Genomic DNA, 24908 nt, shown 5'->3' on the forward strand with positions numbered 1-24908 from the left:
TGTAAGATGGGCTCTTTTGTTGAGATTGCTAACCATTGTAAACACCGAGTCAAGGAAGGCAAACATCACGAGATCGAGAATCAAAAAGAATTGTCAAAGCCTTCTATCGTATTAACATTTCATTGGGGACCCCTATCCTGACGTTGTTCTGCGCGAAAGCTATCTATTCCTCAAAACAGACCACGAAGCTCCCTCCAAAGGAGTCGTCCGTGTGAAGCCGTCGGCAAATGATGCGTAGAAAGGAAAAAGAAGAGGTGCCCTACATACAGGTCATAACTAATAAATGCTGTAAGAATGGAGTATGACCCGCCCGAAATTTTGCCATGGAGTAGAACTCTCAATTTGGTGGATGAGCTGAAGAAAGCCCGAGAGACGTCCAGAGGAAAGAAATATTGGTAGATGAGACCAAAGTGTCAAATCCAAGCCAGTTCATTTCCAGATTCCGTGACGCGACTGCCCAAGCACAGAGTAATGTACGAGCACCGGTGTTGTATGAACGGGTGCATTACCAGAGAGGCCTCGGGAGTCTTCCACCATTGAAAGCAAAGAAAGAAAATTTTCACCCGCATGCCATGAGCACAAGTGCAAGAGGCTCCCACATTGACACCCAAGGCCCTCGCGAAGAAAAGACCACGAGAGCTCGAGAGGCTGCCAGGCAGTTGATCGCTCTGTATCCTTGAGACGTACGCAAAGGGTGAGATCTCAATTGAGCCCTCAGGTAACTGTAGCAAGACGAGAAAGTTATGTCTGAGATCCTTCTCAGATGGACTGCTTCGAAAGAGAGAAAACTCGATGCTCATGTCGTTGACGTCGTTTGTGATCATAGTCTCCGGTCTGCTGGTGAGACGATGAGGACTATGAAGACTTTGCGTCATTGTGATCCGATCAAACCCAAAGAATCCAACGCCGTTCGTAATTTCAAGGAGAAAGAAACGCGTTTTTTGGTTTTGGTGACCAAGGAAAGATCTATGCTGCCCATGTCCGCGCGATGCAGTCGATGTTACAGGCGAAAGAGCCATGCCTCTTAGTCATAGCTGGTCCTCCTACAGGGAGGGCCGTCCAAGATGCAAGCCTTTCTTGAGAAGATCTTCTGGTTCACCATCGAGCCTCTATTGTACAACAAAGCGCTCAAGAGAGTGCTTTTGCTCGAATGGCGATGAAGACGAGGTGGGTCGTGATGTCGTTGATGTGACAGTCAGAAAAGGAAAAGTCGTCAGGTTTCGTGTCCAGAACGTGAAATCCGTAAAATGACAGAGCGTGAAGATAAAGAACAGCCCGAAAGCCACAAGGACATCAGCTCAAATCGCAGTCTAGAAAAAGTTCTGCTCGCCGTTGTCAGAAGCCATAGGCGGGTTGAGAGCCCCATTGTAGACCGGGCCACCATGGACGGGGCCAGAAGCTCCCTGTCCCTGGGCAAAAGCAGTGCCGGCAATGTGGTTGCCGAACTGAGGAGGCGCATATTGTTGAGGGTGCTGAGACTGAGGAGGGGGCACAGTCAGACTCGCGCTGGTGGGAAAGACCTGCGCGCCTCGGTTGTTCAAGCCGTTGGCACCGTTCTGGAAAGCGCCTGGAGTCAAAATGGAGGTAGTGTTGGACATGCCGCGGGTCTGAGCTGGGCGATTCGGGATCTGGCCCTGGGTAGAGTCCGCAGGAGTCACCTGGCCGCTGGAGCGGCCATTGGTCGAATCGTACGCTGAGACCTTGGCTTGGATCTTGCGTCCGTAAGGAGTCTGGCGAACAGTTGGGAGAATTGGACGAATGATATCGACCAGGCGCTGCTTCATGTAATGAGTAGCGTGCTCCAAGGCCGTCTGGACCACATAATTGGCATAAGAGTCTCGAATGAGGCGGTCCATCTCGCTGGGTGCCAATAGCTCGTCCACGATCATATCCTTGGACTCATCAGAGGCGCAGCGAAGACACTTCTCAATCACATTGGAGCTGAACTTGTGGCGAGACAGCTGACAGATTCTGCCGTGGAACTTCTGCACAACAGGCTCTGTGAAGATTGGCTCGTTCAGGTCAATGATGTACTGGACAACATAGTTGCCGAAAGGATCTTGAACCAGAGTGACGGCGTGCTCAGTGATGCGCTGAATGAGCAGAAGCTTTTGGTCGCCCGACGCATGATCAATGCAGCGCTGCAAAACACAGCAGCCATGGCGATGGGTTCCTACCTCGACACAGCTTGTGCCGACGGCCTCAAAGATGAAGTGGGCATCCAGAGCGCTGAGTTTCGTCAGGCACTTCTGAATGACATGATTGCCATTGAGGTCCTGGATGAGCTCGACAACACGGTCGCGCAAGGCGGCAGTGATGAGTGAGACCTGCTCGTTGTTGGACAGGTGCTCGATCATCTTCTGCAGAGCTCGTGTGCCGTGCTGGTTGAGAGCGATGCGAACCATGTCCTTGGAAGCATTTTGAACCAAGACGGTGCGCTCATCATCATTACAGAACTCGAATAGCTTCTGGCACAGGTAGTTGCCAAACGGGTCTGTCATCAGCTCAATAACGTGAGAGCATGTCTCGAGCCAGATCATGTGGACGTGGTCAGGGTTCCGGCTTTCGAGCTGCTTCTGCAGGAAACGGCATCCGTGCTGGTCCTTACAGAGCTCATAGATAGAACCACCGTAGGACTCAAGCGTAGTGCCATTGAAGCGACTCATGGCTATGTGCGAATTAGCGAGGTGAACTTGCTTCTGGGTTGAGCTAACTTACCCTCGTTGTCTTGCTGGCGACGACTGGCCATAATGCGCTGCTGGCTATCGCGCGGCTGGTGAGGGGCGTAGACAGGAGCATAGCCAGTGTAGTTCTGTGCAGAGTAGGTATTTCCACCACCGTTCAGGGACATGCCCTGCATCTGCGCAAGCAGAGGGACTCCGTGGTAGTTGGCACCACCATTGGCAGGACCCACGTTGCCATAGCCATTGGGCGCGTAATATCCACCATTGTTGTTGTTATAGGGTGTCATGGCTTGACTCGGGGCCATGATAGGAGGCACAGGAGTCTGAGAGGGCTGGGAGAGGACGGGACCCTGGAGAACGGCCGAGGACTGTCCCAGAGCTGGACCGAACGAGGGCGCGTTGGCGTGCAGAGACGAGCCAATGGATTGGTAGTTAGCGGCTGCGATGTTGTCACGAGTATCACCAGAGAGCTCGCGGCTGTGACGGCTTGGCAAGGCACCAGCTGGGATACGGCCCATGCTGGCGTTGTGGTTGTGCAGGTGCTGCTGAGCAGCCTGGTTGGGGGTGCTGCCCACGGTGGATCCTGACACACTCTTAAGGGTAGGAATGTCGTTGGCAGAGAAAGAAGGCTGCAACTTGGGAGGAGTGGCGAGCACGCTGCCGTTGTTGGTAGGAGTAGGCGCGTCAGACGCGGGGTCAGTGTACTTCTGATCCATCGACTTCATCTCAAGGGAGTGACGGAAGGCCGCGGGGCGAGCAGCAATGATGGTGGCCTCACTAGAAGGGTTCGACTGTGACGCGTCAGTCATGTTGGCCGCGTTGTTGGGCTGCGAAGCACCGATCGCAGACGTGCTTCTAATAGCTCGGTGCTGTTGGGACCAGCCGTCGGGTGCGGTGCCAACGTTCTGATCGTAGGACGGCGCACGCGCGTGATTCATGCCAGCAGACGAAGGGGGCGACTTAGAACAAGAAATACAGTCAACAAACGAAAAACAGGTACAACAACCGCTGAGCCACCCAGGTCGAACTATGAACGTCTTGGATGTGGCTGCAACAGCAATACAGGAAATGTACTGTACAGAACAAAATGCAATGTTTGTGAGGGTTTGCGAATTTTAGGCTTCTGGTGTGTTGTAGATAAATGTCAAGGGCAGAAAGAGGGTAATTCGAGGTGCGGTCAAGGTAAGCCAAATAGTGAGAAAACGCTGCGTTTCCAATGGAACAGGTGTAGGTACAAAAATCGAGGGGAGTGCAAGCAGGAGACAAGACTCCGCCAGCCAAAACGGCAGCAACGGCTTTCAAGCAACTTTCCGATAGCTGAAACAACCCTTGCCAGCGTCGAGATGCCGCAGGCAAAAAGCAGGTGAGGATGTAGCAAAGGGTGTGCTGAAGGCTAGATCTTGACTCACCATATTGGGTTCACGTCGAAGGACAGGGAAGTTGTCTTCGTTGCTCGCCTGGGTGTAGAGTTTTCCCTCGATCACGTTATCGTCGTCTCCAAAAAGGAAACCGGTGGTGTTAGCCTGGTCCAAGTTGATATCGTAGAAAGCGGTACGAGACTTGGTGACGGGCATCGAGTATCTGTTTACGCTGTTCTCGGTTTCCCTGTCAGCAGCTAGGAATGGCAGAAAGAGAAAGGTATCGGGCATGTAAGACGATGTTACGGAATAAGAAGATAGTTCAGAAGTGATGCTGGAAGTTGACTTGACGAATCCAAGGGAAGACCGCAGCAAGAGGATCAGGTTTGGAGGTGTAAGTGTAGTGACAGGCGGAAGATAGATGGCTTCAGGTAATAACCACAAGATGCTTGTATTCCTGTCTCCTTTCTGTCTTGTAGGTCCGAGGAGGGGAACAGAAGGAAGTAGCGAGAGGACTCAAGAAATTTGGGCTTTAAATATCTGGGGCAAAGAGAGTGCAAGCGGTCGACCACTTATATGGGACGACAATAAGACGAAAAGTTCGTAGACCAAGAATCTCGAGTCCAAGGGAGACAGAGGGATTCAAGTTAACGATTCGTTGTGATGTTGGAAGTTCGAGAAGAATGCAGGCGGTCAAATGAGAGACAGTAGATCGCAGCACCTTTTCTATTGTGATGTTGAAGAATTCAAGAACTTTTCGAGACGGAAGGGTAAGTGTAACCCAGTGAGAACACGCTGACTTGGATATCAAGGTGCTCAATAGAAGCGCAATGAGAGAATGGGAATCATTGAGACGGCCAGCTTGTGGGGATTTCCACCCCCTCGAGTCCGGACGATACCAGCAATACACCAGCTTGAGGCGTAGTCCCTAACGGCGACAATCCCATACCAATCACTGTATTGGCCTGAGTCTCCCGTTGAGCAGCCCAACAGAATGGAAAGGGGCAACACACAAACACGACACGGCAAACATAATCTTAAATCAAGTGCAGGAGCTAAAGAAAATGGTTCAACATACGCATTGGTCGAACGATGGGACGTAGGGTCCTGGCGGACAGCCTCCTCCTTCTCGTCTTCATCGCTGTTCCTTCGCGAGCCCGGGACGGACCAGGACGGCAGCTGGTCGTCGAAGGCGAACCGGGACAGCGGGATGCCCGACTGAGGCGACGCGAGAACGGATCCGGACCGCGCTGAGCGGTTGGCCAAGCCCGGGGGAGATGTCAGGCTGGACAGGGAGTACCGATTCGGCCGGGAGAAGACCGAAGGAAATCCAGAGGGGTTCTCGCGATACTCGGGAGGAGTCGTCGGCTCGGACTGGTGGCCGGAGAGCCTGCCGTGCTCCTCAAGCATGGCGCCGAGCTCCACTTCGTGCTTGGCCAGTTCGGCGTCGAAGAGGCGCTTCTGCTCCCGGATCTTCTCATACTCCATACGCTTCTTTTCTATCTGCTGCGGCGTCAACACTTCTTGTTCAGGTGAGGGTGGCACCGGCCGGTCGAGCGCTCTGGCTCGAGCAGGGCTCCGTCGCGGGAGGCTTTCCTGCCCGATTCGAACGTCGGGTCGGATCCGAGGGCAAGACGCACCAGCTGAAGATGTTGCATAGTCTGCGTCGAGAGCAAGGTCAGCATATGGCTCGCAGGACAGGAATGGCACTTGGGATAATGCGGGCGACGGCCAAGCTCCCGGCGCGCATTGAGTTTTGGAGAAGCGCAGACAAGCGCGCAACCACACAGACACCACCACCACAACCACAACCACAGAGGTGGCGGCCACAACAACTCACCTGGTATTCTGAGGGATCTTGGCCACGTGGGGCTGCAGATGAAGACAATGTTGGTACACGGCCCGAGTCAGTGGTGAAACGGCGAGAGAGGGTTGATCGGGGGTCTTGGGAGGACATGGTCTGCGAGAGGCGGTTCCGTGGCGGCGAGACGAGGGAGTTCATGGTGGTGGCATCGCTTCGGGGAGACTGCTGAGTTCGGAATCGCATCTCGTTCGGATCCATGTTCGACAATATCGCTTCCTCTTTCCTACACAACTACAACAACGTCTGACGGCGCCTAGGACCCGACCTGCTTATCGACGGGCACGCACATTAGCAAAGCAAATCCTCGACCGGGCCGATTCATGCCTGTCTGGTAGCGAACTCTTGCTGATCTCTCATCGAAGAAGGCGGGGGAAATGCCTGGGCTGGCGCCCATGGTCGACAAGGGCTGGCTCAGATTGGAGACTGTGCCTCCTCGCCGTGGCCTGGGGGCGGCACTTGCGCTGTACTCGCTCATCTGCTCGCTCTGCTTGCCATGGACCGTCATCTAGCCTGACTGACTGAATACCTGCGTCGGATCGCCAACTTATGCCCAGCCTCAGGCCAAGATTGGGTGAGATGGCACATATGGCGGCGGCTGGCAAGACAAGAGTGTGTGCAGGTGGGTGGCATGGCGTAGGCATGGCGTGGCAGACAGAGAGCTTTGAGGCCTGCCCCGTCCGAGGCTTTTGGCTTTGGCTTTGGGAGCTTGGAGGTGCGAAAAGCATGCGACTCACCTGGATTGATACTGTACTAGACACAACAATATGGCACACCTTGCGCCCTGGAGAGCCAGGAGCAGCAAGAAATAGGAAACACGGGGTACGTGGGCAAATGTCAAGCAATATTCCTGAAAATGAGCGTGTGTTGGAGGGACAGGATGCGGTTCTGCGCCCGAGGGAGGGGGACAGAGTGCTACTTGAAGCAGGCCTGCGTCGGCTCGACGAGGCACCCAGCCGCCGCTGCGCTGCTCGATGGGTCAGGGTCAGGTTCAGGGGCCCTGTCTGGCTGGGCTGGAGTGGGAGTCTGGCTGGCCGGCTGCCCGCCTGGCCTGTCTTGGTCTGCAGTGGTCTGGTCTGCTTGTGCGGGTGTGCGTGTGCGTGCAAGTGGGTGGACGGCAAAACGATGGCGTTCGCCCCTGAACCTGGACCCTGCACACCAATAATCCAGACACACTCCAAACCCAGCCAACACTAACATTTACGCATTTCCCATAGCAACCACTCTATTAACACGATATCTATCCATCCTACCAGGAAATCTGCCCTGCCCACACGGAGGTCGGCAGCTGGTATAATCCTGGCTGCGACATCTGCTTGTCCCCTTTGTCAGCAGCGACTTCGAGGCGTCGTGTCGGTGGAATTGACGCCGGGCAGCGGCGAACCTCCCCCCGATGTTCCTCATCCACCAACCCACCAGCCTCACCATCGACGCTCGGCTCAACCTTTTTTTTTCTCTCTTTCGAATCATTTTCGCCCCGATGCCCTAGCGGCTCGCTGTGCAGGCAGTCGGACGGCCCTCGTCATGCTAGCACCAAGATCGGCTGCTCAACCGTCAACGGCGGTGTAGACAGGCATGGACGGGAGCACAGTAGTGTGGTCTCCTGCACGCAATCCCTTTGCTTCTGGCGTCCCGAGCGGCCACGCGAGCACGCGCCTGCCGCCTGCAACAGTTCACGGTGAGCTGGTGGATGCGTTCCGGCAGACGAGGCTTGCGATTGAAATAATGTCGCTGCCGACTCATGGCCTGCACAAACTCGTTGTCATCTGGACGGCTTTGCCACCGCGCACTGCGCATGGCGGACGGTACAGACCAGACGAAGCAGCCTTCGCTCGAGGCTCCGGCCGGACGCCAGTGACTGCGTGGGCGCACGCAGGCGCAGGGCGGGGTGGGGTTGAGCTGCATTGGATGGGCCTCTTGTGAGCGATCCTTCCCCAGTTCCCGTCTCCTGCAGCAGCGCTTGTCACCCTCCACGATGCGCCTGCCCTGCAGCATGTGGGCTTTTGGGTTCCTGAAAGCCCGAGTGCCCCTGTGTAACATCATCTATGTATGTATCGAAGTAGCTGCCCACCTGCATTAGAGGCGGTGACTTGAACCGGCCGAGGACTCACTGGTGTGGGTGCTCTCCTATGGCCAAAAGAAACTAGCCGTGGAAACCCCACGAAACTTTTATATCCGGTCGTGTGCTATCGCGGAAGGGAATAACAAGTGCTGATGGGGGATTATTTGCGGCGCGAGGTTGCAATTCTGGTCGGACACAGATTGTCTTCCGATCGTCGCACGGCCTTCTACTGGGCATTAGGCCTTTTCGATGCTACCTAGGACTTTTAAGTACTTCTGGCCTGCCCGGTCGATATCGCTCTGCAACGAGGTACAGACATATGGAGTCTTCGATTTGTAAACATCGTGAGCCAGGTCAAGGGCCATCGCCCGGACAGCCAGAGTCAACTATGTTGGCGAAGTACATTGTGCTGCACACCATCGGCCAAGGCTGATCGAGGCTACGGCCGGACCTGCAGTCAAGCCCTCAAGAGACTCTTGGGGGTCACAACAGAAATTCGGGCCGGCCAAAGATGCCCACGGGTCTGTTTTTTGGGTGTTGACCCGATCGCAAGATTCTCCACAGGCAGGCCTGAAAACCTCCCCTCTTCGGGATGTCATCATCCTGGTCTGAACACGCAGTAGCTTTGACGGTACTTGGCCGCGCATACTGGGGCATAGCGCGGCTATCAACAATTTCTGCCCAAGAGAACCTGTGCCTTGATCACGCTATCGTGAGAAGATTCATACCGCTTCTGGCCTGATGAACGATTGAATTTGCTTGAAAATTCCTCACGGTCTGACACTTAATGCGCGCTGGAAGCGAGCCTCGACGACACAGGAACTAACACGCTGAGCCTGCTGCCCCTCTCTTCCAGGGCTGAACCAGGGGGAGCGAGCGCATTGTGGGACCTTTGCAGCCAAGGGATCTGCAGATTTCCCATTCTTGCCGCGGGTCAACATCAAATCATGGACGAGGTCGGGACTTAGCAAATGGCATCACTGCCTCATCTGCGATAGTGGACTCCTTGCGGAAGTGCTTGCAGGATGTCTGGCGACCAGGGATCCGGGCGCCAGCCATTTCACCGACTATTGCGGTACATAAAAGCTGTCTGAGGTCTTGTGAGCGGGGGGAGGGGTTTTAGAGAGAGACCTGCGGCTTGACGATCCGTCACTTTGGCAGCCTAGGCCACACGTCTCGTTGCTTTTTCCCACATCATCGCACTTAGTGGGACGGACAAGGGCCGTGTTGATCCACGTTTTTGACTAATTGGATTTGTCCCAAGGGTCATTAAGTGTTTGATCTTTGTGGACTACGTAGATACGTAGCTACTTGAGGTACAATGTAGAACCCTAAAGCCCTCTGAACATATTGATTGGAATTGAAGTTGAGGATTGGGATGTTGGAGGACCAATGATCGAAATACTTAATTGATTGTTTTCAATTGCATTTCGACCAGCGTACCTAGGTATAGAGAGGAACGTCAGTCGAGGTCCATGCGCCACTGGGGCTCTATTTCTTTTATGAGAGGAACCTCGTCCCCGACCCAACTTAGCTCTTATCTTATCGGCGTGACTCTTTAGCGATTTTGCCCCGCGGAAGTCAAAAAAGATCCCAGATCTAATCGTACACATTCGTCGCAAGCCCAACACAGCCTTCCCAGCAGAACATGACGGTGTCGCGAAAATGCCAATGACCGACGACGATGGGTTTGAGGCCCTTTTAGAGCCATTCTACAATGGCAAGAAGCTCACAGACCCGATTTCCACCAAGGAGGACAAGTACCAACTGCTGCCCGCCTTCTTGAAGGTCAAAGGTACGTCGTCTGGCTCGCGCCAGCTTCCGCAACCCGCTCAACATGCTCATGCCCACCTCCAGGCCTTGTCAAACAGCACATCGACTCGTACAACTACTTCATCGACCATGATATCAAAGAGATTGTCAAGGCGAATCGCATCATTCGCAGCGAGGTCGACAGCGGTTTCTACCTCGAGTTCCTCGACATCCGAGTAGGCATGCCCACCCGAGGAGACGCCGGGCAATCCTTCAAAGCCAAGAACCATGTCACCCCCATGGAATGTCGACTGAGGGACATGACATACGCTGCCCCTATCATCATCGATATTGCCTACATTCGAGACCGTAAGAAGATCATCCGAAGGAATGTCCCCCTTGCCCGCATGCCAATCATGCTCAAGAGCTCGAAATGTGTCTTGGCCGGGGCAACGAACCACAAGATGGAGCTCATGAACGAGTGCCCCTTGGATCCGGGCGGATATTTCATCATCGGCGGGACGGAGAAGGTCATTCTGATCCAAGAACAGCTCAGCAAGAATCGAGTGATTGTCGAGGCGGACGAGAAGAAGGAGCTTATCCAGGCATCAGTTACGAGTTCGACCCACGAGAGGAAGTCCAAGACGTATGTCATATTGAAAAAAGATAGGATCATTCTAAGGCACAATGTGCTTGTCGAGGACATTCCAATCGCCATCATCCTAAAAGCACTGGGCGGTCTCTCGGACTACGAGGTTATGCAGCTTGTGGCCGGATCCGATGGTCGCTACCAGGATGATTTTGCCCTCAACTTCGATGAGGCGACCCGCGTTGGTGTTTTCACACAGCAGCAAGCACTCGAGTATATCGGCGCTCGCGTTAGGATGGGATCAAAAGGCAAGCCACAGTTCGGCCCTGCGCCTCGGCGCAACAACGTCGAAGAGGGTCTCGACGCACTAGCCAACATCATCCTTGCGCATGTCTCTATCGAGGGTCTTGATTTCTACCCTAAGGCTATCTACATTGCGATGATGACACGACGAGTGCTGATGGCTTCTCATGACCCGAAGTTGGTAGACGACCGTGACTTTGTGGGTAACAAGCGGCTAGAGCTGGCTGGACAAATGCTTTCACTCCTCTTTGAAGATCTCTTCAAGAGCTTCCTCACGAATCTTAGGATGAACATCGATAAGGTGCTTAAGAAGCCTAACAAGGCTATCCCATTTGACCCCTTGACATCGATCAGCGGCACGGGTGGTCACATCACTCAGGGCATGAACCGGGCAATTCAGTCTGGCAATTGGAGTGTTAAACGTTTCAACATGAACCGAGCGGGAGTCACTCACGTTCTGAGTCGATTGAGTTACATTGCTGCGCTGGGAATGATGACTCGAATCACAAGTCAGTTTGAGAAGACGCGCAAGGTGTCTGGTCCCAGAGCGCTCCAGCCCTCGCAATGGGGAATGTTGTGTACGTCAGACACTCCCGAAGGCGAGGCTTGCGGTTTGGTCAAGAATTTGGCATTGATGACGCACATCACAACTGAGGTGGACGAGAAGCCCGTCAAGAAATTTATCCTCACCGTCGATTCGAATGTGGAACCTATCCGGAACTTCTCTGGCTCAGAGATGCACCAGGCTGGCGCGTACATCATATCAATCAACGGAACACCCTTCGCCCTGACACACTATCCCAAGCGATTTGCCTCCAAGTTCAGGACAATGCGCCGTCGGGGATGGATAAACCCCTTTGTGAGCATCAACACCAACTCTCACTTCAACACAATTTTCATTGCGACAGACGAGGGACGTGTTTGCCGCCCATACATCATCGTGAAGAACGGTGTGTCAAAGCTGCAGCCGGAACATCTCAGGTTGTTGCAGCAGGGCAAAGTAGGCTTCGACGATTTTCTACGGAAAGGTGTTGTCGAGTACCTAGACGTGAACGAGGAGAACGACGCTCTCATTGCCCTATATGAATCGGACATCACGCGTATCACAACTCATGTCGAAATTGAGCCTTTTACCATCCTCGGCGCTGTGGCCGGACTCATTCCATTCCCCCACCACAACCAGTCACCCCGAAATACGTATCAATGTGCTATGGGTAAACAAGCTATTGGAGCTATTGCCTACAATCAATTCAACCGGATCGACACCCTACTTTACACTTTAGTCTATCCCCAGCGGCCCATGGTCATCTCGAAGACAATCGAGCTTACCAGTTATGACAAGCTGCCGGCTGGCCATAATGCAACGGTGGTCGTCATGTCCTATTCCGGCTATGATATTGAAGATGCGTTGGTCCTCAACAAGGCATCGTGCGACAGAGGTTTCGGACGGTGTCAGGTCTTCCGCAAATATGCTGCGGAGCTGCAAAGATACCCTAATGGGGCGTCTGAAAGGATAGGCCAGCCCGAAACGGATCCCATTACCAAGCAGAAGATTGCCAAACACGAGGTTCTTGACAACGATGGCCTTGCCAGAGTCGGCTGGCAAATCCATAACGGCGAGACTATGGTCAAGAAGGAGACTCCTCTGGACACTGGATCAAGTATAGGCGGGGACAAGAGTTCCAACGATTACCGAGACACCTCCATGGCCTACCGGATTCCAGACCCAGCTTATATCGACAAAGTTATGGTTACACAGACGGAGAGGGAGACTGTGTTGGTAAAAGTTCAGACAAGACAAACCCGTCGCCCTGAACTTGGTGACAAGTTCTCGTCGCGTCACGGACAAAAAGGTGTCGTTGGCATCATCGTTGACCAGGAGGACCTACCCTTCAGCGACAAAGGTCTAGTCCCAGACATTATCATGAATCCCCACGGTTTCCCGTCCCGTATGACTGTCGGCAAGCTCCTCGAATGCCTTACTGGCAAGGCTTCCATTGTGCACGGACGAAAGAAGTACGGCTACGGCGACGCTTTCCGATCCCACCCTGTTGAGGAGGTCAGCAAGGTCCTTGTTGACCATGGTTTCTCCTGGGAAGGCAAGGACTACTTCACGTCTGGAATCACGGGTGAGCCTCTTGAGGCGTACATCTTCAACGGTCCCATCTACTATCAGCGTCTGAAGCACATGGTGCAAGACAAGATGCACTCCCGAGCGAGGGGGCCCCGTGCGATTTTGACGAGGCAGCCTACCGAGGGTCGTTCGCGTGATGGTGGTCTGCGTCTCGGAGAAATGGAGCGCGACTGTCTGATCGCATATGGCGCATCGCAGCTTCTGTTGGAGAGACTGATGCACAGCTCCGATGGCACGAGTGTGGACATCTGCCAGAGGTGCGGACTCTTCGGGTACAAGGGCTACTGCCAGACCTGCAAGAGCACGAGGGAAGTGACGGCAATGACGATGCCGTACGCGGCGAAGCTGCTTGTGCAGGAGCTTATATCAATGAACGTGGGCGTGAGGCTGCAAATGGAGGATGAATTCCCTCACCCGAGATGAAGTCGTGGCTCACAGGAGAAGTTGGGGCAACGTAGCCCAAGGTTCGTGTGTAGTATGGACGAGTTCTGCTATGGTGGTAATGACGAACCAAGACCTTACAATTTGCATAGCATTCTGGCGTAGGGGAGTATCGATACATTTGTAGCAAGTTAGAGGATTACCCGAAGGAATTGACCACCGCTTTGAGATGAATTTGTAGGAGGCCAGTGGCTGCATCAACACATCTGTATGGCATTTCTACGAGAGCTCGTACTTGAGGACACAACTTGCCACTATCTTGTATATCCCTCTAGGCAGTATTTTACGAGCTGCTTGCGTACTTACTATCTATGTACCTTCGCAGTAGGGTCTGCACGTTGGAAGCACAAGGCTGCAGTATATTTGGGTTGAAAGTGCCCATGGACTTAGGTATAGATCTTCGATGTTCTGTAACAAATACATCATCTGCACGCACCACGAGAAGTCAATATTAGCATTTTCACTTCATAAATTGTGTGTTGCATTGAAGTGAAGTGACAATAAATTCGAGTCCTCATGGTGCAGCTGTTGCTGGGGTCCATGATTTTCTTCCGGCGACACTAACTGAGCTGCTAAGCCAAGCAGCCATTTCAGGAACCGCGTCAACCTAACATCGTGACGCGTTGAAGGACCAGAGCCCGAAACAGCCAGCCGAGGCAAAAAGCCCTTCTGATGCTACATGATCCTCCCAATCCTCACCCATGACGGATCTTGCACGCATTCTGCCGCATTTCCCAGCCAGTCAATATGCGAATCTCATACCGAGCCTGGAGAAGCACCAGGTCACGACGAGTGAGCTACTGACGCTCGAGGCAGCCGACATTGGCAAGCGAACGCAGCTGCCTCTATTAGACGTGAAGAGGCTATGTAGTGCCGTTTTGGCCGCGCTGCATGCAGATCTGGGCGTGGAAAATGGGCAGCCCGACGCGGCATCACGGGCAGGCAATGACGAGGACCTTGGGGCCCTGGACGAGACACCACAACAACCCCGGTGGCCTAAAATCAGCACACTCGACCCTGTCATCGATGAAATACTCGGTGGCGGCATACAGACAGGTCACATCACGGAGCTGACCGGTGAGGCTGGAGCTGGCAAGACGCAGTTCCTTCTCACCTTGCTTCTCGCCGTGCAGCTCCCGCCGCCCCATGGAATCGGGCGTAATGCGCTCTACATCTCGACCGAGGCATCACTGTCAACACGGCGTCTTACACAGATGCTGAGAAACAATCCTGTCTTTACGTCTCATTCCATTCCTTTTAGTGAGAGACCTTCGCTCGACAACATCATCAGCACCACCACGCCAGACCTCGAATCCCAGGAGCACATCCTCACCTATCAAGTGCCAGTGGAGGTGGAGCGCCGCAACATTGGCCTCATAGTGCTCGACAGCGTGGCGGCCAACTACCGGGCCGAATTCGACCGCTCAGTCAGGCACGACTCGGGAGCGCTCGGCACGGCGGGCGAGGGCGGCAAGAGCGTCGGCCAGAACATGGGCGCCCGAAGTGCGGAGCTCGTCCGGCTGGGAACTCTCCTGCGGGACCTGGCGAGGAAGCACAACATTGCCGTGGTAGTGTCGAACCAGGTTGCGGATCGGTTCGATCGAGCTGGAAGCCCGGCGTTGCCTAGGAACCCACCATCGGGCTACGGTAAGACCGCCGCTGCGGGTGGCTTAAGGAGACATCAGGAGAGCTCGCCCTTGGCGGCACGGAGTAAGAATCCGGATCAGCCGCCTCTGCCACACGTCGAGCCTACGTCCTCGATGGCTGACGCGCTGCCGGCGTCGAGTATCCCGTACGGTGACAACGGGGAGGAGGAGCCTCCTGCCCAGGCACGGCCGCCACCACCGCCCATGGACGAGATTGTTCAGATGCCCGCGCCGCCCGCGCTCAACTTCGACCATCAGCAGAGATGGTTTACTGGGTGGGGGGATGAGCCGTGGCCCTCATCGACACAGTCACTAAAGACGCCAAGTCTGGGACTGGTCTGGGCAACTCAGATAGCTTGTCGAATTGCCTTGATCAAGGCGCCGCGATACGGCAAGTCAAGATATTCCATAGATGACGACGCCGGTGGGTCCGTGATGCCCACGGTGAAGACGTGGAGGAGGTGGATGAAGATCGTCTTCGCACCTCATGTCGCTGCCACGGGACCAGGGCTGGAGGGAGCGGCTGAGTTTGAAATAACCATGGGTGGACTGAAAGGTGTAGTCAGATGAAGATCTGTACATGGTGTACTTGTGACTGCCCACTTGGAAGGACGGATTGTTCATGCAAGGAACCTGAGCGAGCCGTTGGGGGCATTGGCCAGAAGTGTTTAGACAGACTCACGAATCACGATTAATGCCGAGAATCAAATACGCCAAGCAACAACATCTCTAGAGATAGAGGCAGGTAGGCTACGAGATCAAGTCCTTATTCCTGAGACCGTGAACACAACACCCATGTACTGTTTTACAAAGGAAAGAACGACAAATGGGTGGTGTTTCAAGCTGCGTAAGAATTCGAAGATTTACGATATGCGTATTGACTTGCCGAACGATGTGCGGCGCCACCATCCCGAGTTTACGCGGCTCCTTTCATTGTCAATGATATGTTTGAGATGGATTTGAATGTTCGAGCTGGCAGCGCTGACCACTAGCACATTGAGCTCAAGAATCGTATGCTTTGTGATGCCACAAGCATACTATAGTAGCATTCTGTCCTTCTGTCTTGAAATGAGTGAGGCCGAGGCAAATGATACCGTCCGGGGGGGGGGGGGATGGGGGCGGCACTACGAAGGATGGGATGGATTATCACGGTTGAGAATGCGAAAGAAGAATGCCCGGCAGATGGTGACTGCATGCGCTGGATTCTCCTGTGCCTTTATTGTGTATCAAGGCTTCCATTCTGAGAGCGACTATTCGCTTTTGAGCACAACTGGGAGGCTATTTTCACAGCCTCGCGGGTCACACCATTGCTTTGGCATCACCAGACTTCCCCTGTGTACGTGATAATGTCCCCTGGGCAAGCACAAATATCATCTGGCCACATCTGCATTCCTACCTATGCCTCCTCATAAATTTTATGAGTTTGCGATCTACCTTCTAATGTCATGCTACTGGCTTTGAAGGTTCATTCATGGCTAATGCTCGACACCGGCCCGAGGGCAGGACAAACGGGGGGTGGCGGTATAAGCAACAGCCTCACCTCTTTCATACTATGTGACCAGCAAGGTGAGTATATTTGAAGCCTTCTCTTCAGATGGGACCATAGATGCCAGATTAAATGAGTCGAAGCATCGGAGCCTCGAGGGCAGGAAGTCGCTCTTGGGAGTCCCGATGTGCTGGGCTCTTGGTGCATATGCTGTATTACATGAGTGCTCGTGGGCTGAGTACTGCAGCACATCTCCCACGGACCATCTTGTCTACACTTCCCGTGGGATAATCTGTTACCGAATCATCTTCTGTAGGATAACCTCTACATGATCATCTCTTTGTAGAATAACCTCCCGTGGGACAATCTTCCATAGGATAACCTCCCGTGGGGTAATCTTCCATAGGATAACCGCCAGTAGGATAACCTTCTCTTGGATAACCTCCCGTGGGATAGCTTCTCATGGGAAAACCTGTTGTGACTTCAGCTGCTATAGAATAGCCATCCATGGTGCAATCTTCACAGAACAATCCCAACGGGATAACCTCTTGTATCTTGTAGAAATTGTAGGATAACCCGTCAGACGCTATCTAGACAACTGTCTCTTGAATCCTCTCATATGCCTGGCGACTTTGGTAATTGCAGTGAGATGATTGAGGCAGTCTCTGACACATGCTGGTGCTGCTGTTGGACGTTGATCATCATCGGGCTGCAGTGCAGGTTGAAAGGCGTTGGCTGGGTGGTTGCATGTGCATGCAGGGGTTCAAAATTTGCAGACTTAGTAAGCGTTGCGGCTCTAGGGGCGTCCACGGATTACATCACTGGTACCCCGCGATCGCAACTGATCGAATTTGAGGGTCGACGGCCGGGCTGCCAGGCTGCCAAAGCGCTGTGGGGTGGGCGCTGTGATATTTCCCTCAAGTGAGGTCATGGCCAACGAGGCCCACATTAGTATTTTGCAAACGGCTACGGTACGGCAAGGCACAATACAGGGCTGCGGAATTGGGAAGGGTGCTCTGGAAACAACCATCTTGTGCACGAAGGTTCTGTTGTGGGCCGGATGGCGACAAGGCAGGTTTGGGCGTAGGGGTGACGGGGGCGCAATCTTGCTGTCTTGGGAGGTTGGTGCTTGCGGAAAGAAAAGTGTAATGGAGCTATGGAATGCAGTAGCGGTACCTTGCCGCCCCCCTGTCGCTACCTGGACGACAGGGGGCGATGCCAGCAGATTCTGGCGGTTTCGGCGGGGGGGCTGGAAGTCACTAGAAAGGTCCAGCAGGAACTTCTATCTAGAACATTCTTCGACTGCACGCCCCACCAGGCAGCTCAGCAACCACTTGATAAAATCCAGCTACTTCGTCTCCCTCGAGCAGGCTTGCAACTTCATTCTATCAACATCAACCCTTTCAATCACGCATCAAGTGAGATCAATACATCTCCTCCTCTATTTCCTTTCTCCATCGAGGTTTTGCAACTGTTGACTTGCACTCGAAACTACGATTCTGTGATACCCCACATCCGCAACTTTTCATCTTCACCCGTCATCCACACTCCTACACCACACCCTACCTACACAACAAACAATCACCATGGCTCCCGCTGTTGGTATTGATTTGGGCACGACCTACTCTTGCGTGGGCGTGTTCCGTGATGACCGCATTGAGATGTGAGTATTATCTCTTTCCCCAAACCTCCCAGCCTCGCCTCTGCGATTTGGCTCGGTTCTACCAACACCAACCACCTGTTCCCCACAAACAATTGTACTGACCACGCTTGCAGTATTGCCAATGACCAAGGAAACCGGACCACACCTTCCTTCGTCGCATTCACCGACACTGAGCGTCTGATTGGAGATGCCGCCAAGAACCAGGTCGCCATGAACCCCCACAACACCGTCTTCGACGCAAAGCGGTTGATTGGCCGCAAGTTCCAGGACTCTGAGGTTCAGGCCGACATGAAGCACTTCCCCTTCAAGATCATCGAGAAGGGTGGCAAGCCCAATATCGAGGTTGAGTTCAAGGGAGAGACCAAGACCTTCACCCCTGAGGAGATTTCCTCCATGGTCCTGACCAAGATGCGCGAGACTGCTGAGGCCTACCTTGGCGGCACCGTCAACAACGCTGTCATCACTGTTCCCGCCTACTTCAACGACTCTCAGCGTCAAGCCACCAAGGACGCCGGTCTCATTGCTGGCCTGAACGTTCTGCGTATCATCAACGAGCCCACGGCTGCTGCCATTGCCTACGGTCTTGACAAGAAGGTTGAGGGCGAGCGCAACGTCCTGATCTTCGATCTGGGTGGTGGTACCTTCGATGTTTCTCTCCTTACCATCGAGGAGGGTATCTTCGAGGTCAAGTCTACAGCCGGTGACACTCACTTGGGTGGCGAGGACTTTGACAACCGTCTTGTCAACCACTTCGTTAACGAGTTCAAACGCAAGCATAAAAAGGACTTGAGCACGAACGCTCGTGCTCTGCGTCGTCTCCGCACTGCTTGCGAGCGAGCCAAGCGCACTCTGTCGTCTTCCGCTCAGACCTCCATCGAGATCGACTCCCTGTTCGAGGGTATCGACTTCTACACCTCCATCACTCGTGCTCGTTTCGAGGAGCTCTGCCAGGACCTGTTCCGATCTACTCTGCAGCCCGTTGACCGTGTCCTGACCGACGCCAAGATCGACAAGTCTCAGGTCCACGAGATTGTCCTGGTCGGAGGTTCCACCCGTATCCCCCGTATCCAGAAGCTGATCACCGACTACTTCAACGGCAAGGAGCCCAACAAGTCCATCAACCCCGATGAGGCTGTTGCCTACGGTGCCGCTGTCCAGGCCGCCATTCTGTCCGGTGACACCAGCTCCAAGTCCACCAACGAGATTCTGCTGCTCGATGTCGCGCCGCTCTCCATTGGTATCGAGACCGCTGGTGGCATGATGACCAAGCTCATCCCCCGCAACACCACCATTCCTACCAAGAAGTCCGAGGTCTTCTCAACCTTCTCCGACAACCAGCCCGGTGTGCTCATTCAGGTCTACGAGGGTGAGCGTCAACGCACCAAGGACAACAACCTGCTCGGCAAGTTCGAGCTGACCGGCATTCCTCCTGCGCCTCGTGGTGTTCCTCAAATCGAGGTCACCTTCGATGTTGACGCCAACGGTATCATCAACGTTTCTGCGCTCGAGAAGGGTACTGGAAAGACCAACAAGATCGTCATTACGAATGACAAGGGTCGTCTCTCCAAGGAGGATATTGAGCGTATGCTTGCTGAGGCCGAGAAGTTCAAGGATGAGGACGAGGCTGAGGCTCGCCGTGTCTCCGCCAAGAACGGCCTCGAGTCATACGCCTACTCTCTGCGCAACACCCTGAACGACTCCAAGGTCGACGAGAAGCTCGATGCCGCTGACAAGGAGAAGCTCAAGACCGAGATCGACAAGGTCGTCAACTGGCTCGACGAGAACCAGCAGGCTGCTCGCGAGGAGTACGAGGACCAACAGAAGGAGCTCGAGGGCGTTGCCAACCCCATCATGATGAAGTTCTACGGTGCTGGCGGTGCTCCTGGCGGCCCTGGTGGCGCTCCCGGCGGTTTCCCCGGTGCTCCCGGCGGAGCCCCCGGCGCCGGTGGCGATGACGGCCCTACTGTCGAGGAGGTCGACTAAATGGTTCATGAGTAATTGGGTCGCAGCGAGACTTTTGAATTTGCAGTGCGCGGTCAATCTGTCTTGTTTGGCGATGGATTTGCTCGGGGTGGTTTAGACGTTTTCCTTTTTGTTCATGATGACTTAATGATACAGGGCAAAAGTTTTCGGGTGGGCATACAAGTGCATGGGCGTACTTAATGGATTCCCAGTATCGAATTAAAATCAAAAAGAAATTTCTAATAATTCTGCTGCGCTCTTTCGCGTCGTGATATGACATTGTGAAACGGTACTATTACAACCTGCCTATGAGCTAATATTGGCATGCTTGGGGGGTATATGTGACATTGTAGAAGAGGTCCCGATACTATTTCATGAGGTTGTGCCAGCCCTGATCTTCTCCATCCGTTCCATCTCCCACTTCTGATACTCAGCATCGCTCACGGTAGGCGCCTCGACCTGCTCGCTGAAGGCGGACCCAGGCGGCACCCTCTCGTGCCTCTCGCGCCAGACGTCCTCACTGTTCGGCTTCCCATCACCGTACTTGGCGAGGTGTTTCTTCCTATAGTGTTCGCGGATCATGTTGTCCTTGACGGGGCCGGCCTGGTAGCCCTTGACGCGCATGCAGAACCAGAAGTCGTCCCAGTTCTCGCTGCAGGAGCGCACGCTGCCGTACCGGTAGATGTTGTTCCACTGCCCGCCCAGCGACTGGCAGTAGAAGGCCTGGTTGAAGGCCTGCTCGCAGTCCATCGTCGTCGGGAGGATGGACTCGGCAAGCGGGGAGAGGCGCGGCTCGGCGGGAGCGGAGGGTTCGGTGGTGGTTGCTATTGGCTCTTGGGTCCCTGGTGGTGTTGATTGGGCTGTGCTTGATGAGTCTGCTTCTGAGGGCGGGGGCGAGCTCGCAGAACCAGACCACCACGAGGACCAGGACGATGAGGCCTTGGGTGCGGTTGGTGGGGTTCTTGATGCTTCCGCTGAAGGCTGCGGTGTATGTGGCTGCTGCGAGGAAGCAGTCTGGTTTGTTGCATTCCGTGCGTTCCTCAGTTCTCCCGCCAGCTCCTCGAGGAACTTTGTGATCTCGGGGTCTGTCTCTGGAGAGGACGTTGAGGTTGGTGATGGTTGCGCTGCCGTGGGAGCTTGCTCTGAGCTCTGCGATGTTGCAGGCTTCTCGGGAGCCGAACTCCCCCAAAGCCAACCCATTGTGTGGCGCGTCGTTTCGGTTCAATAGACAGCTGATCGAAGAGTTAATGCAGCTTTGGAAGATGGGACAAAAGCAAGACAGACTGATCTCAGGTGCTGTTGTAGAATGTGTAGCACGGCATACTCTCGTGCATCAAAGTCGCATCTTGGATGCGGGCGAAAATGGAATTTCTGTACCCGAACCCTCAGAAGCCCTGGGGATGCAGGGGGTCCCCGCGATGGCAAGACCGTTCCTCGGATCCAGTGTAGCGCGTCGAGGGATGACCTCATTGGCGTCGGGCGAGGTTCACGCTGCACATGTGTGGCCCCCGGTGCCCACCTGGGTATGCTCAGAAGCTGCCTGAGGCTGTCTTTAGAAGGCCTTGACTGGGCGAGGACGGCTGGCTGGGAGCAATCGACAACGCAGAGTTTACAATTACAACCAAAAAGACAGTACAAGGGATACCACAGTCCTCACGTCAGACATCTCTGCGCCGGACAACGGGACGGCACGAATAGTTGACCACTCCTACCAGCAGGTGGCTAGGAAGACACTCAAATCACAGTTATCCTCTGGTCCGACGATGAAGCTATGATACCGCGACGGCTCTTTCTTGGCCCTGCCAGGGCGCAAGCCTTGGCCAGTCGACCGCTCACCAACTCGTGTCTTACTCGTCTCTCCAATGCGCCTGCTTTTGGAGTGACCACTCGTACAATAACTACTCGTGGGCATGCCCCGTCTGGGATCTCTGACCGTGGACGACCTACCCTCCAGCCATCCAATCTCGGCAGACACCTCAAGAGATGGGAGACGACGGTCACAGGCGACGAGAAATCCGGCCATATTTACGCCGGACCTAATGAGGCCATCGTCTTCTACGACAACCTCTTTCCCTTGAAGCTGAGCTATGGGTGGATGAGCTACCTCGTGGGGCGGCCTTGGGGAGCAGACCAAGATCTGTCGAATCTTCTCCAGAGGTTCAACAAGTCCTCACTAGGCATCGCCGATCCGATCAACTTAGTCAAACGTGGCATCCCAAAGGATGATTCACTGGTAAGAGCTTCCTCTTTTTCCCTCTTCCCATGAGCGTACTGTTCGAGGATGGTCTTCTAGGAAATTGCTGACAGCAAAATTATAGAAAGTGACCGAAATCATCCCTCGACTCAAGGATGGCGGAGCTTTCGTCAAATTCAGCTACCCACCAGAAATGGTAATATTTTCGTGATTCCTTCCTGAACCCCTTCAATATGTTTCAAGAACTCCCAGCGGTATCGTACCACCAACGCTCACTTGCCTGACTTTCATGCATGGAGTCACAACCAGCAGGAAGGCCATATGTCACAGGAGCTAGTGCGAATCCCAAAAGAAATGATCCCCTCGTAGCCATTATTCTCGATCAAGTATTCTCAAGTCACTTTGGACACTAACATAGTATCTAGACTCCAGAGCAGGTCGAAGAGAAGCTGTCAAAGTTTTTGCAAGAGAAGAATATCAAGCCGTGGTTCAACCCCTTCCGCGGCATTCAAGTCGGCCTCGTCAGAGGCGTGCCCTGGCTCGAAGACCTCGCTGCCAACCTTCCGAGAGGCAGGGTCAGGATCGAGTTCATAGCAAAAGAACCAGGTGCCGAGGCCGTGGAGCTGTCTCAGGAGACCGTATTCAGCCAGTTCCGCAAGTTTGGCAAGATTGCGGACATCCAGACACAGCCATCAGACTCCAAGGTGGTCCCCAGGTATGCGTATGTTGATTACAGTTTTGTGAGAGACGCTATCATGGCGAAGAACTGCCTTCATGGAATTGTGGTTCCAGAAGAGCTCGGCGGCGGCAAAGCTGGCACGAAACTCCGGCTCTCGTATGAGCGCTTCGCAAAAAGTCATCGTTTCTGGGACTGGATAAGCAACCACCCTCGAATTGTGATCCCAGTCGTTGCGGCACTGCTTGCAGCAATCACCGTCGTCATCTTCGACCCGATACGGGAGTTCTTTATCAAGGCTCATATCCAAAAGTCTTTTAGTCTGTCGGACAACACGATCTTCCAATGGTTCAAGCGCCAGACCAACGACATTCTAGCCTTCAGGAAAAATAAGGCGGAAGACGCTGGTCTGACTGCTCTCTTCACTCATCGACGAGACGCCATTGAGCAAATTCAGAAATGGTTGATGGAGTCTGCAGACACCTTCATTGTTGTCCAAGGCCCACGGGGCTCAGGCAAGGAAGAGCTGGTTCTGGACCAGGCGCTAGGTGGTCGGAAGGACGTCTTGGTGATCGATTGCAAGCCGATTGTCGAGGCCAGAGGCGAGAGTGGTACAATCAAGAAGCTCGCCAGCGCCGTTGGTTACCGCCCAATCTTTTCCTGGGCGAACCAACTGAGCAGTCTCATTGATCTCGCTATTCAGAGTACTACTGGCGTCAAGTCTGGCTTCTCAGAAACACTTGACTCGCAGCTCAACAAGATCCTTCAAATTACGGCAGCTTCCCTGAAGGAGGTCTCTTTGTCGGGTCGTGACAAGGACTCTGGCGATGCGAACTTGAGCGATGATGCTTTCCTCGATGCACACCCGGAGAGGAGAGCAGTGGTGGTCATTGACAACTTTCTCCTCAAGAACGAAGAGACCAGTCTCATATATGACAAGCTCTCGGAGTGGTCAGCAGCGCTCGTGCAGGCAAATATCGCCCACGTGGTCTTCATGACCAGCGACACGTCGTACTCGAAACCTCTATCCAAATCACTGCCGGACAGAGTCTTCCGTACCATCGCGCTTGGTGATCTCTCGCCCGACGTTGCAAAGAAGTTCGTCATGAGCCACTTCCCCCAATCCAAGCCAAGAGACCATGGCAAAAATGGAGACCCGAAGGCGGAGACCTCGCAGCCGGAGCACAAACAGGACCTGAGGGAATTGGATGAGGTAATCGAGGTTCTCGGTGGCCGCCTCACCGACTTGGAATTCCTTGCCAGGCGTATGAAGACAGGACAGAGCCCAAGACAGGCCGTGCAGGAGATCATCGAGCAGAGCGCATCAGAGATCATCAAGCTCTACCTGCTACCCAACAAGGGCGACAGGAAGTACTCCACGGAGCAGGCGTGGTTCCTGATCAAGGAGATCGCCAAGAAGGAGTCGCTTCGCTATAACGAGGTCCTGCTGTCCAACACGTTTGCCTCGTCGACAACCTCGGGCGTCGAGAACGGCGAGCTGGCCCTCGAGACCCTTGCTAATGCGGAGCTGATCACCGTCAAGTCCCACCGCGGCCGCCCGCAGACCATCCAGGCCGGCAAGCCGGTGTATCAAGCGGCCTTCTCTGCGTTGCTTCATGACCCGGTGCTGAAGGCGAGGTTGGACTTGGCTGTCTTGACTGAGTTAGCCAAGGTCGAAACAAAGACTATCGACAAGGTAAGTTGTGTTCTTTGTCTGCGACCGCCGCCGTTCAGTGATAGTGCATGCCCATGCCTCGCGAAAACCCTCCTGCAGACTCACGAGACTAACTCTGCTTACGTATCAACAGGTCGAAACAGAACTCAGCCTGCTGGGTTCTCTTCCTCGACAGCCTCGGGAGACTACCGAGCGAATCAACTACCTGCTTAACAAATTGCAGACTTCACACAGTAAGATTGCTGGTTTCGAGAAGGACATGGCAGCTCTGAAGAAGGTACTGGCTCAGGAGGCCTAAGGCAAAAGTGTTCTGTCAAAGGGGCACCAATTGTTGAGAGGGAAGGCGAGGGGGTAACTGGAACAAGATGCTTGAATGGTAGACATACGAATGAGCAAGCGTGCGGAAAAGAGAGCGGAGGCCA

General features: G+C 54.1%; 6 protein-coding genes across 6 annotated transcripts; 4 read left to right on the top strand and 2 right to left on the bottom strand.

Annotated features, from left to right (window-relative positions):
• Positions 1 to 1310: 1310 nt before the first annotated feature.
• On the bottom strand, positions 1311 to 6411 carry J7T55_006521 (pumilio domain-containing protein; the record flags this gene model as incomplete). Its single annotated transcript, XM_053145220.1, has 7 exons — positions 1311 to 2668; positions 2719 to 3643; positions 4094 to 4274; positions 5121 to 5548; positions 5683 to 5703; positions 5883 to 6129; positions 6194 to 6411. 7 exons carry the CDS (start codon positions 6409 to 6411, stop codon positions 1311 to 1313), a joined length of 3378 nt encoding a protein of 1125 aa, XP_053001285.1.
• A 3219-nt stretch (positions 6412 to 9630) lies between these two features.
• Positions 9631 to 13166, top strand: J7T55_006522 (dna-directed rna polymerase iii; the record flags this gene model as incomplete). Its single annotated transcript, XM_053145231.1, has 2 exons — positions 9631 to 9760; positions 9823 to 13166. The coding sequence occupies 2 exons, from the start codon at positions 9631 to 9633 to the stop codon at positions 13164 to 13166; spliced, it is 3474 nt and encodes a 1157-aa protein (XP_053001286.1).
• A 719-nt stretch (positions 13167 to 13885) lies between these two features.
• Positions 13886 to 15400, top strand: J7T55_006523 (DNA repair protein RAD57; the record flags this gene model as incomplete). Its single annotated transcript, XM_053145242.1, has 1 exon — positions 13886 to 15400. The coding sequence occupies one exon, from the start codon at positions 13886 to 13888 to the stop codon at positions 15398 to 15400; it is 1515 nt and encodes a 504-aa protein (XP_053001287.1).
• Positions 15401 to 17902: 2502 nt separating this feature from the next.
• J7T55_006524 (hsp70-like protein) lies at positions 17903 to 19962 on the top strand (the record flags this gene model as incomplete). The annotated part of the gene is made up of 2 exons (XM_053145253.1): positions 17903 to 17979; positions 18093 to 19962. 2 exons carry the CDS (start codon positions 17903 to 17905, stop codon positions 19960 to 19962), a joined length of 1947 nt encoding a protein of 648 aa, XP_053001288.1.
• A 351-nt stretch (positions 19963 to 20313) lies between these two features.
• J7T55_006525 (uncharacterized protein) lies at positions 20314 to 21141 on the bottom strand (the record flags this gene model as incomplete). Its single annotated transcript, XM_053145263.1, has 1 exon — positions 20314 to 21141. One exon carries the CDS (start codon positions 21139 to 21141, stop codon positions 20314 to 20316), a length of 828 nt encoding a protein of 275 aa, XP_053001289.1.
• Positions 21142 to 21712: 571 nt separating this feature from the next.
• J7T55_006526 (uncharacterized protein) lies at positions 21713 to 24784 on the top strand (the record flags this gene model as incomplete). Its single annotated transcript, XM_053145274.1, has 4 exons — positions 21713 to 22174; positions 22260 to 22331; positions 22561 to 24507; positions 24620 to 24784. The coding sequence occupies 4 exons, from the start codon at positions 21713 to 21715 to the stop codon at positions 24782 to 24784; spliced, it is 2646 nt and encodes an 881-aa protein (XP_053001290.1).
• Between the last annotated feature and the right edge of the window lie 124 nt (positions 24785 to 24908).

This window comes from Diaporthe amygdali, assembly GCF_026229845.1.
Source record: "Diaporthe amygdali strain CAA958 chromosome Unknown NODE_1_length_4327563_cov_65_473760, whole genome shotgun sequence".
Lineage (NCBI taxonomy): Eukaryota > Fungi > Ascomycota > Sordariomycetes > Diaporthales > Diaporthaceae > Diaporthe > Diaporthe amygdali.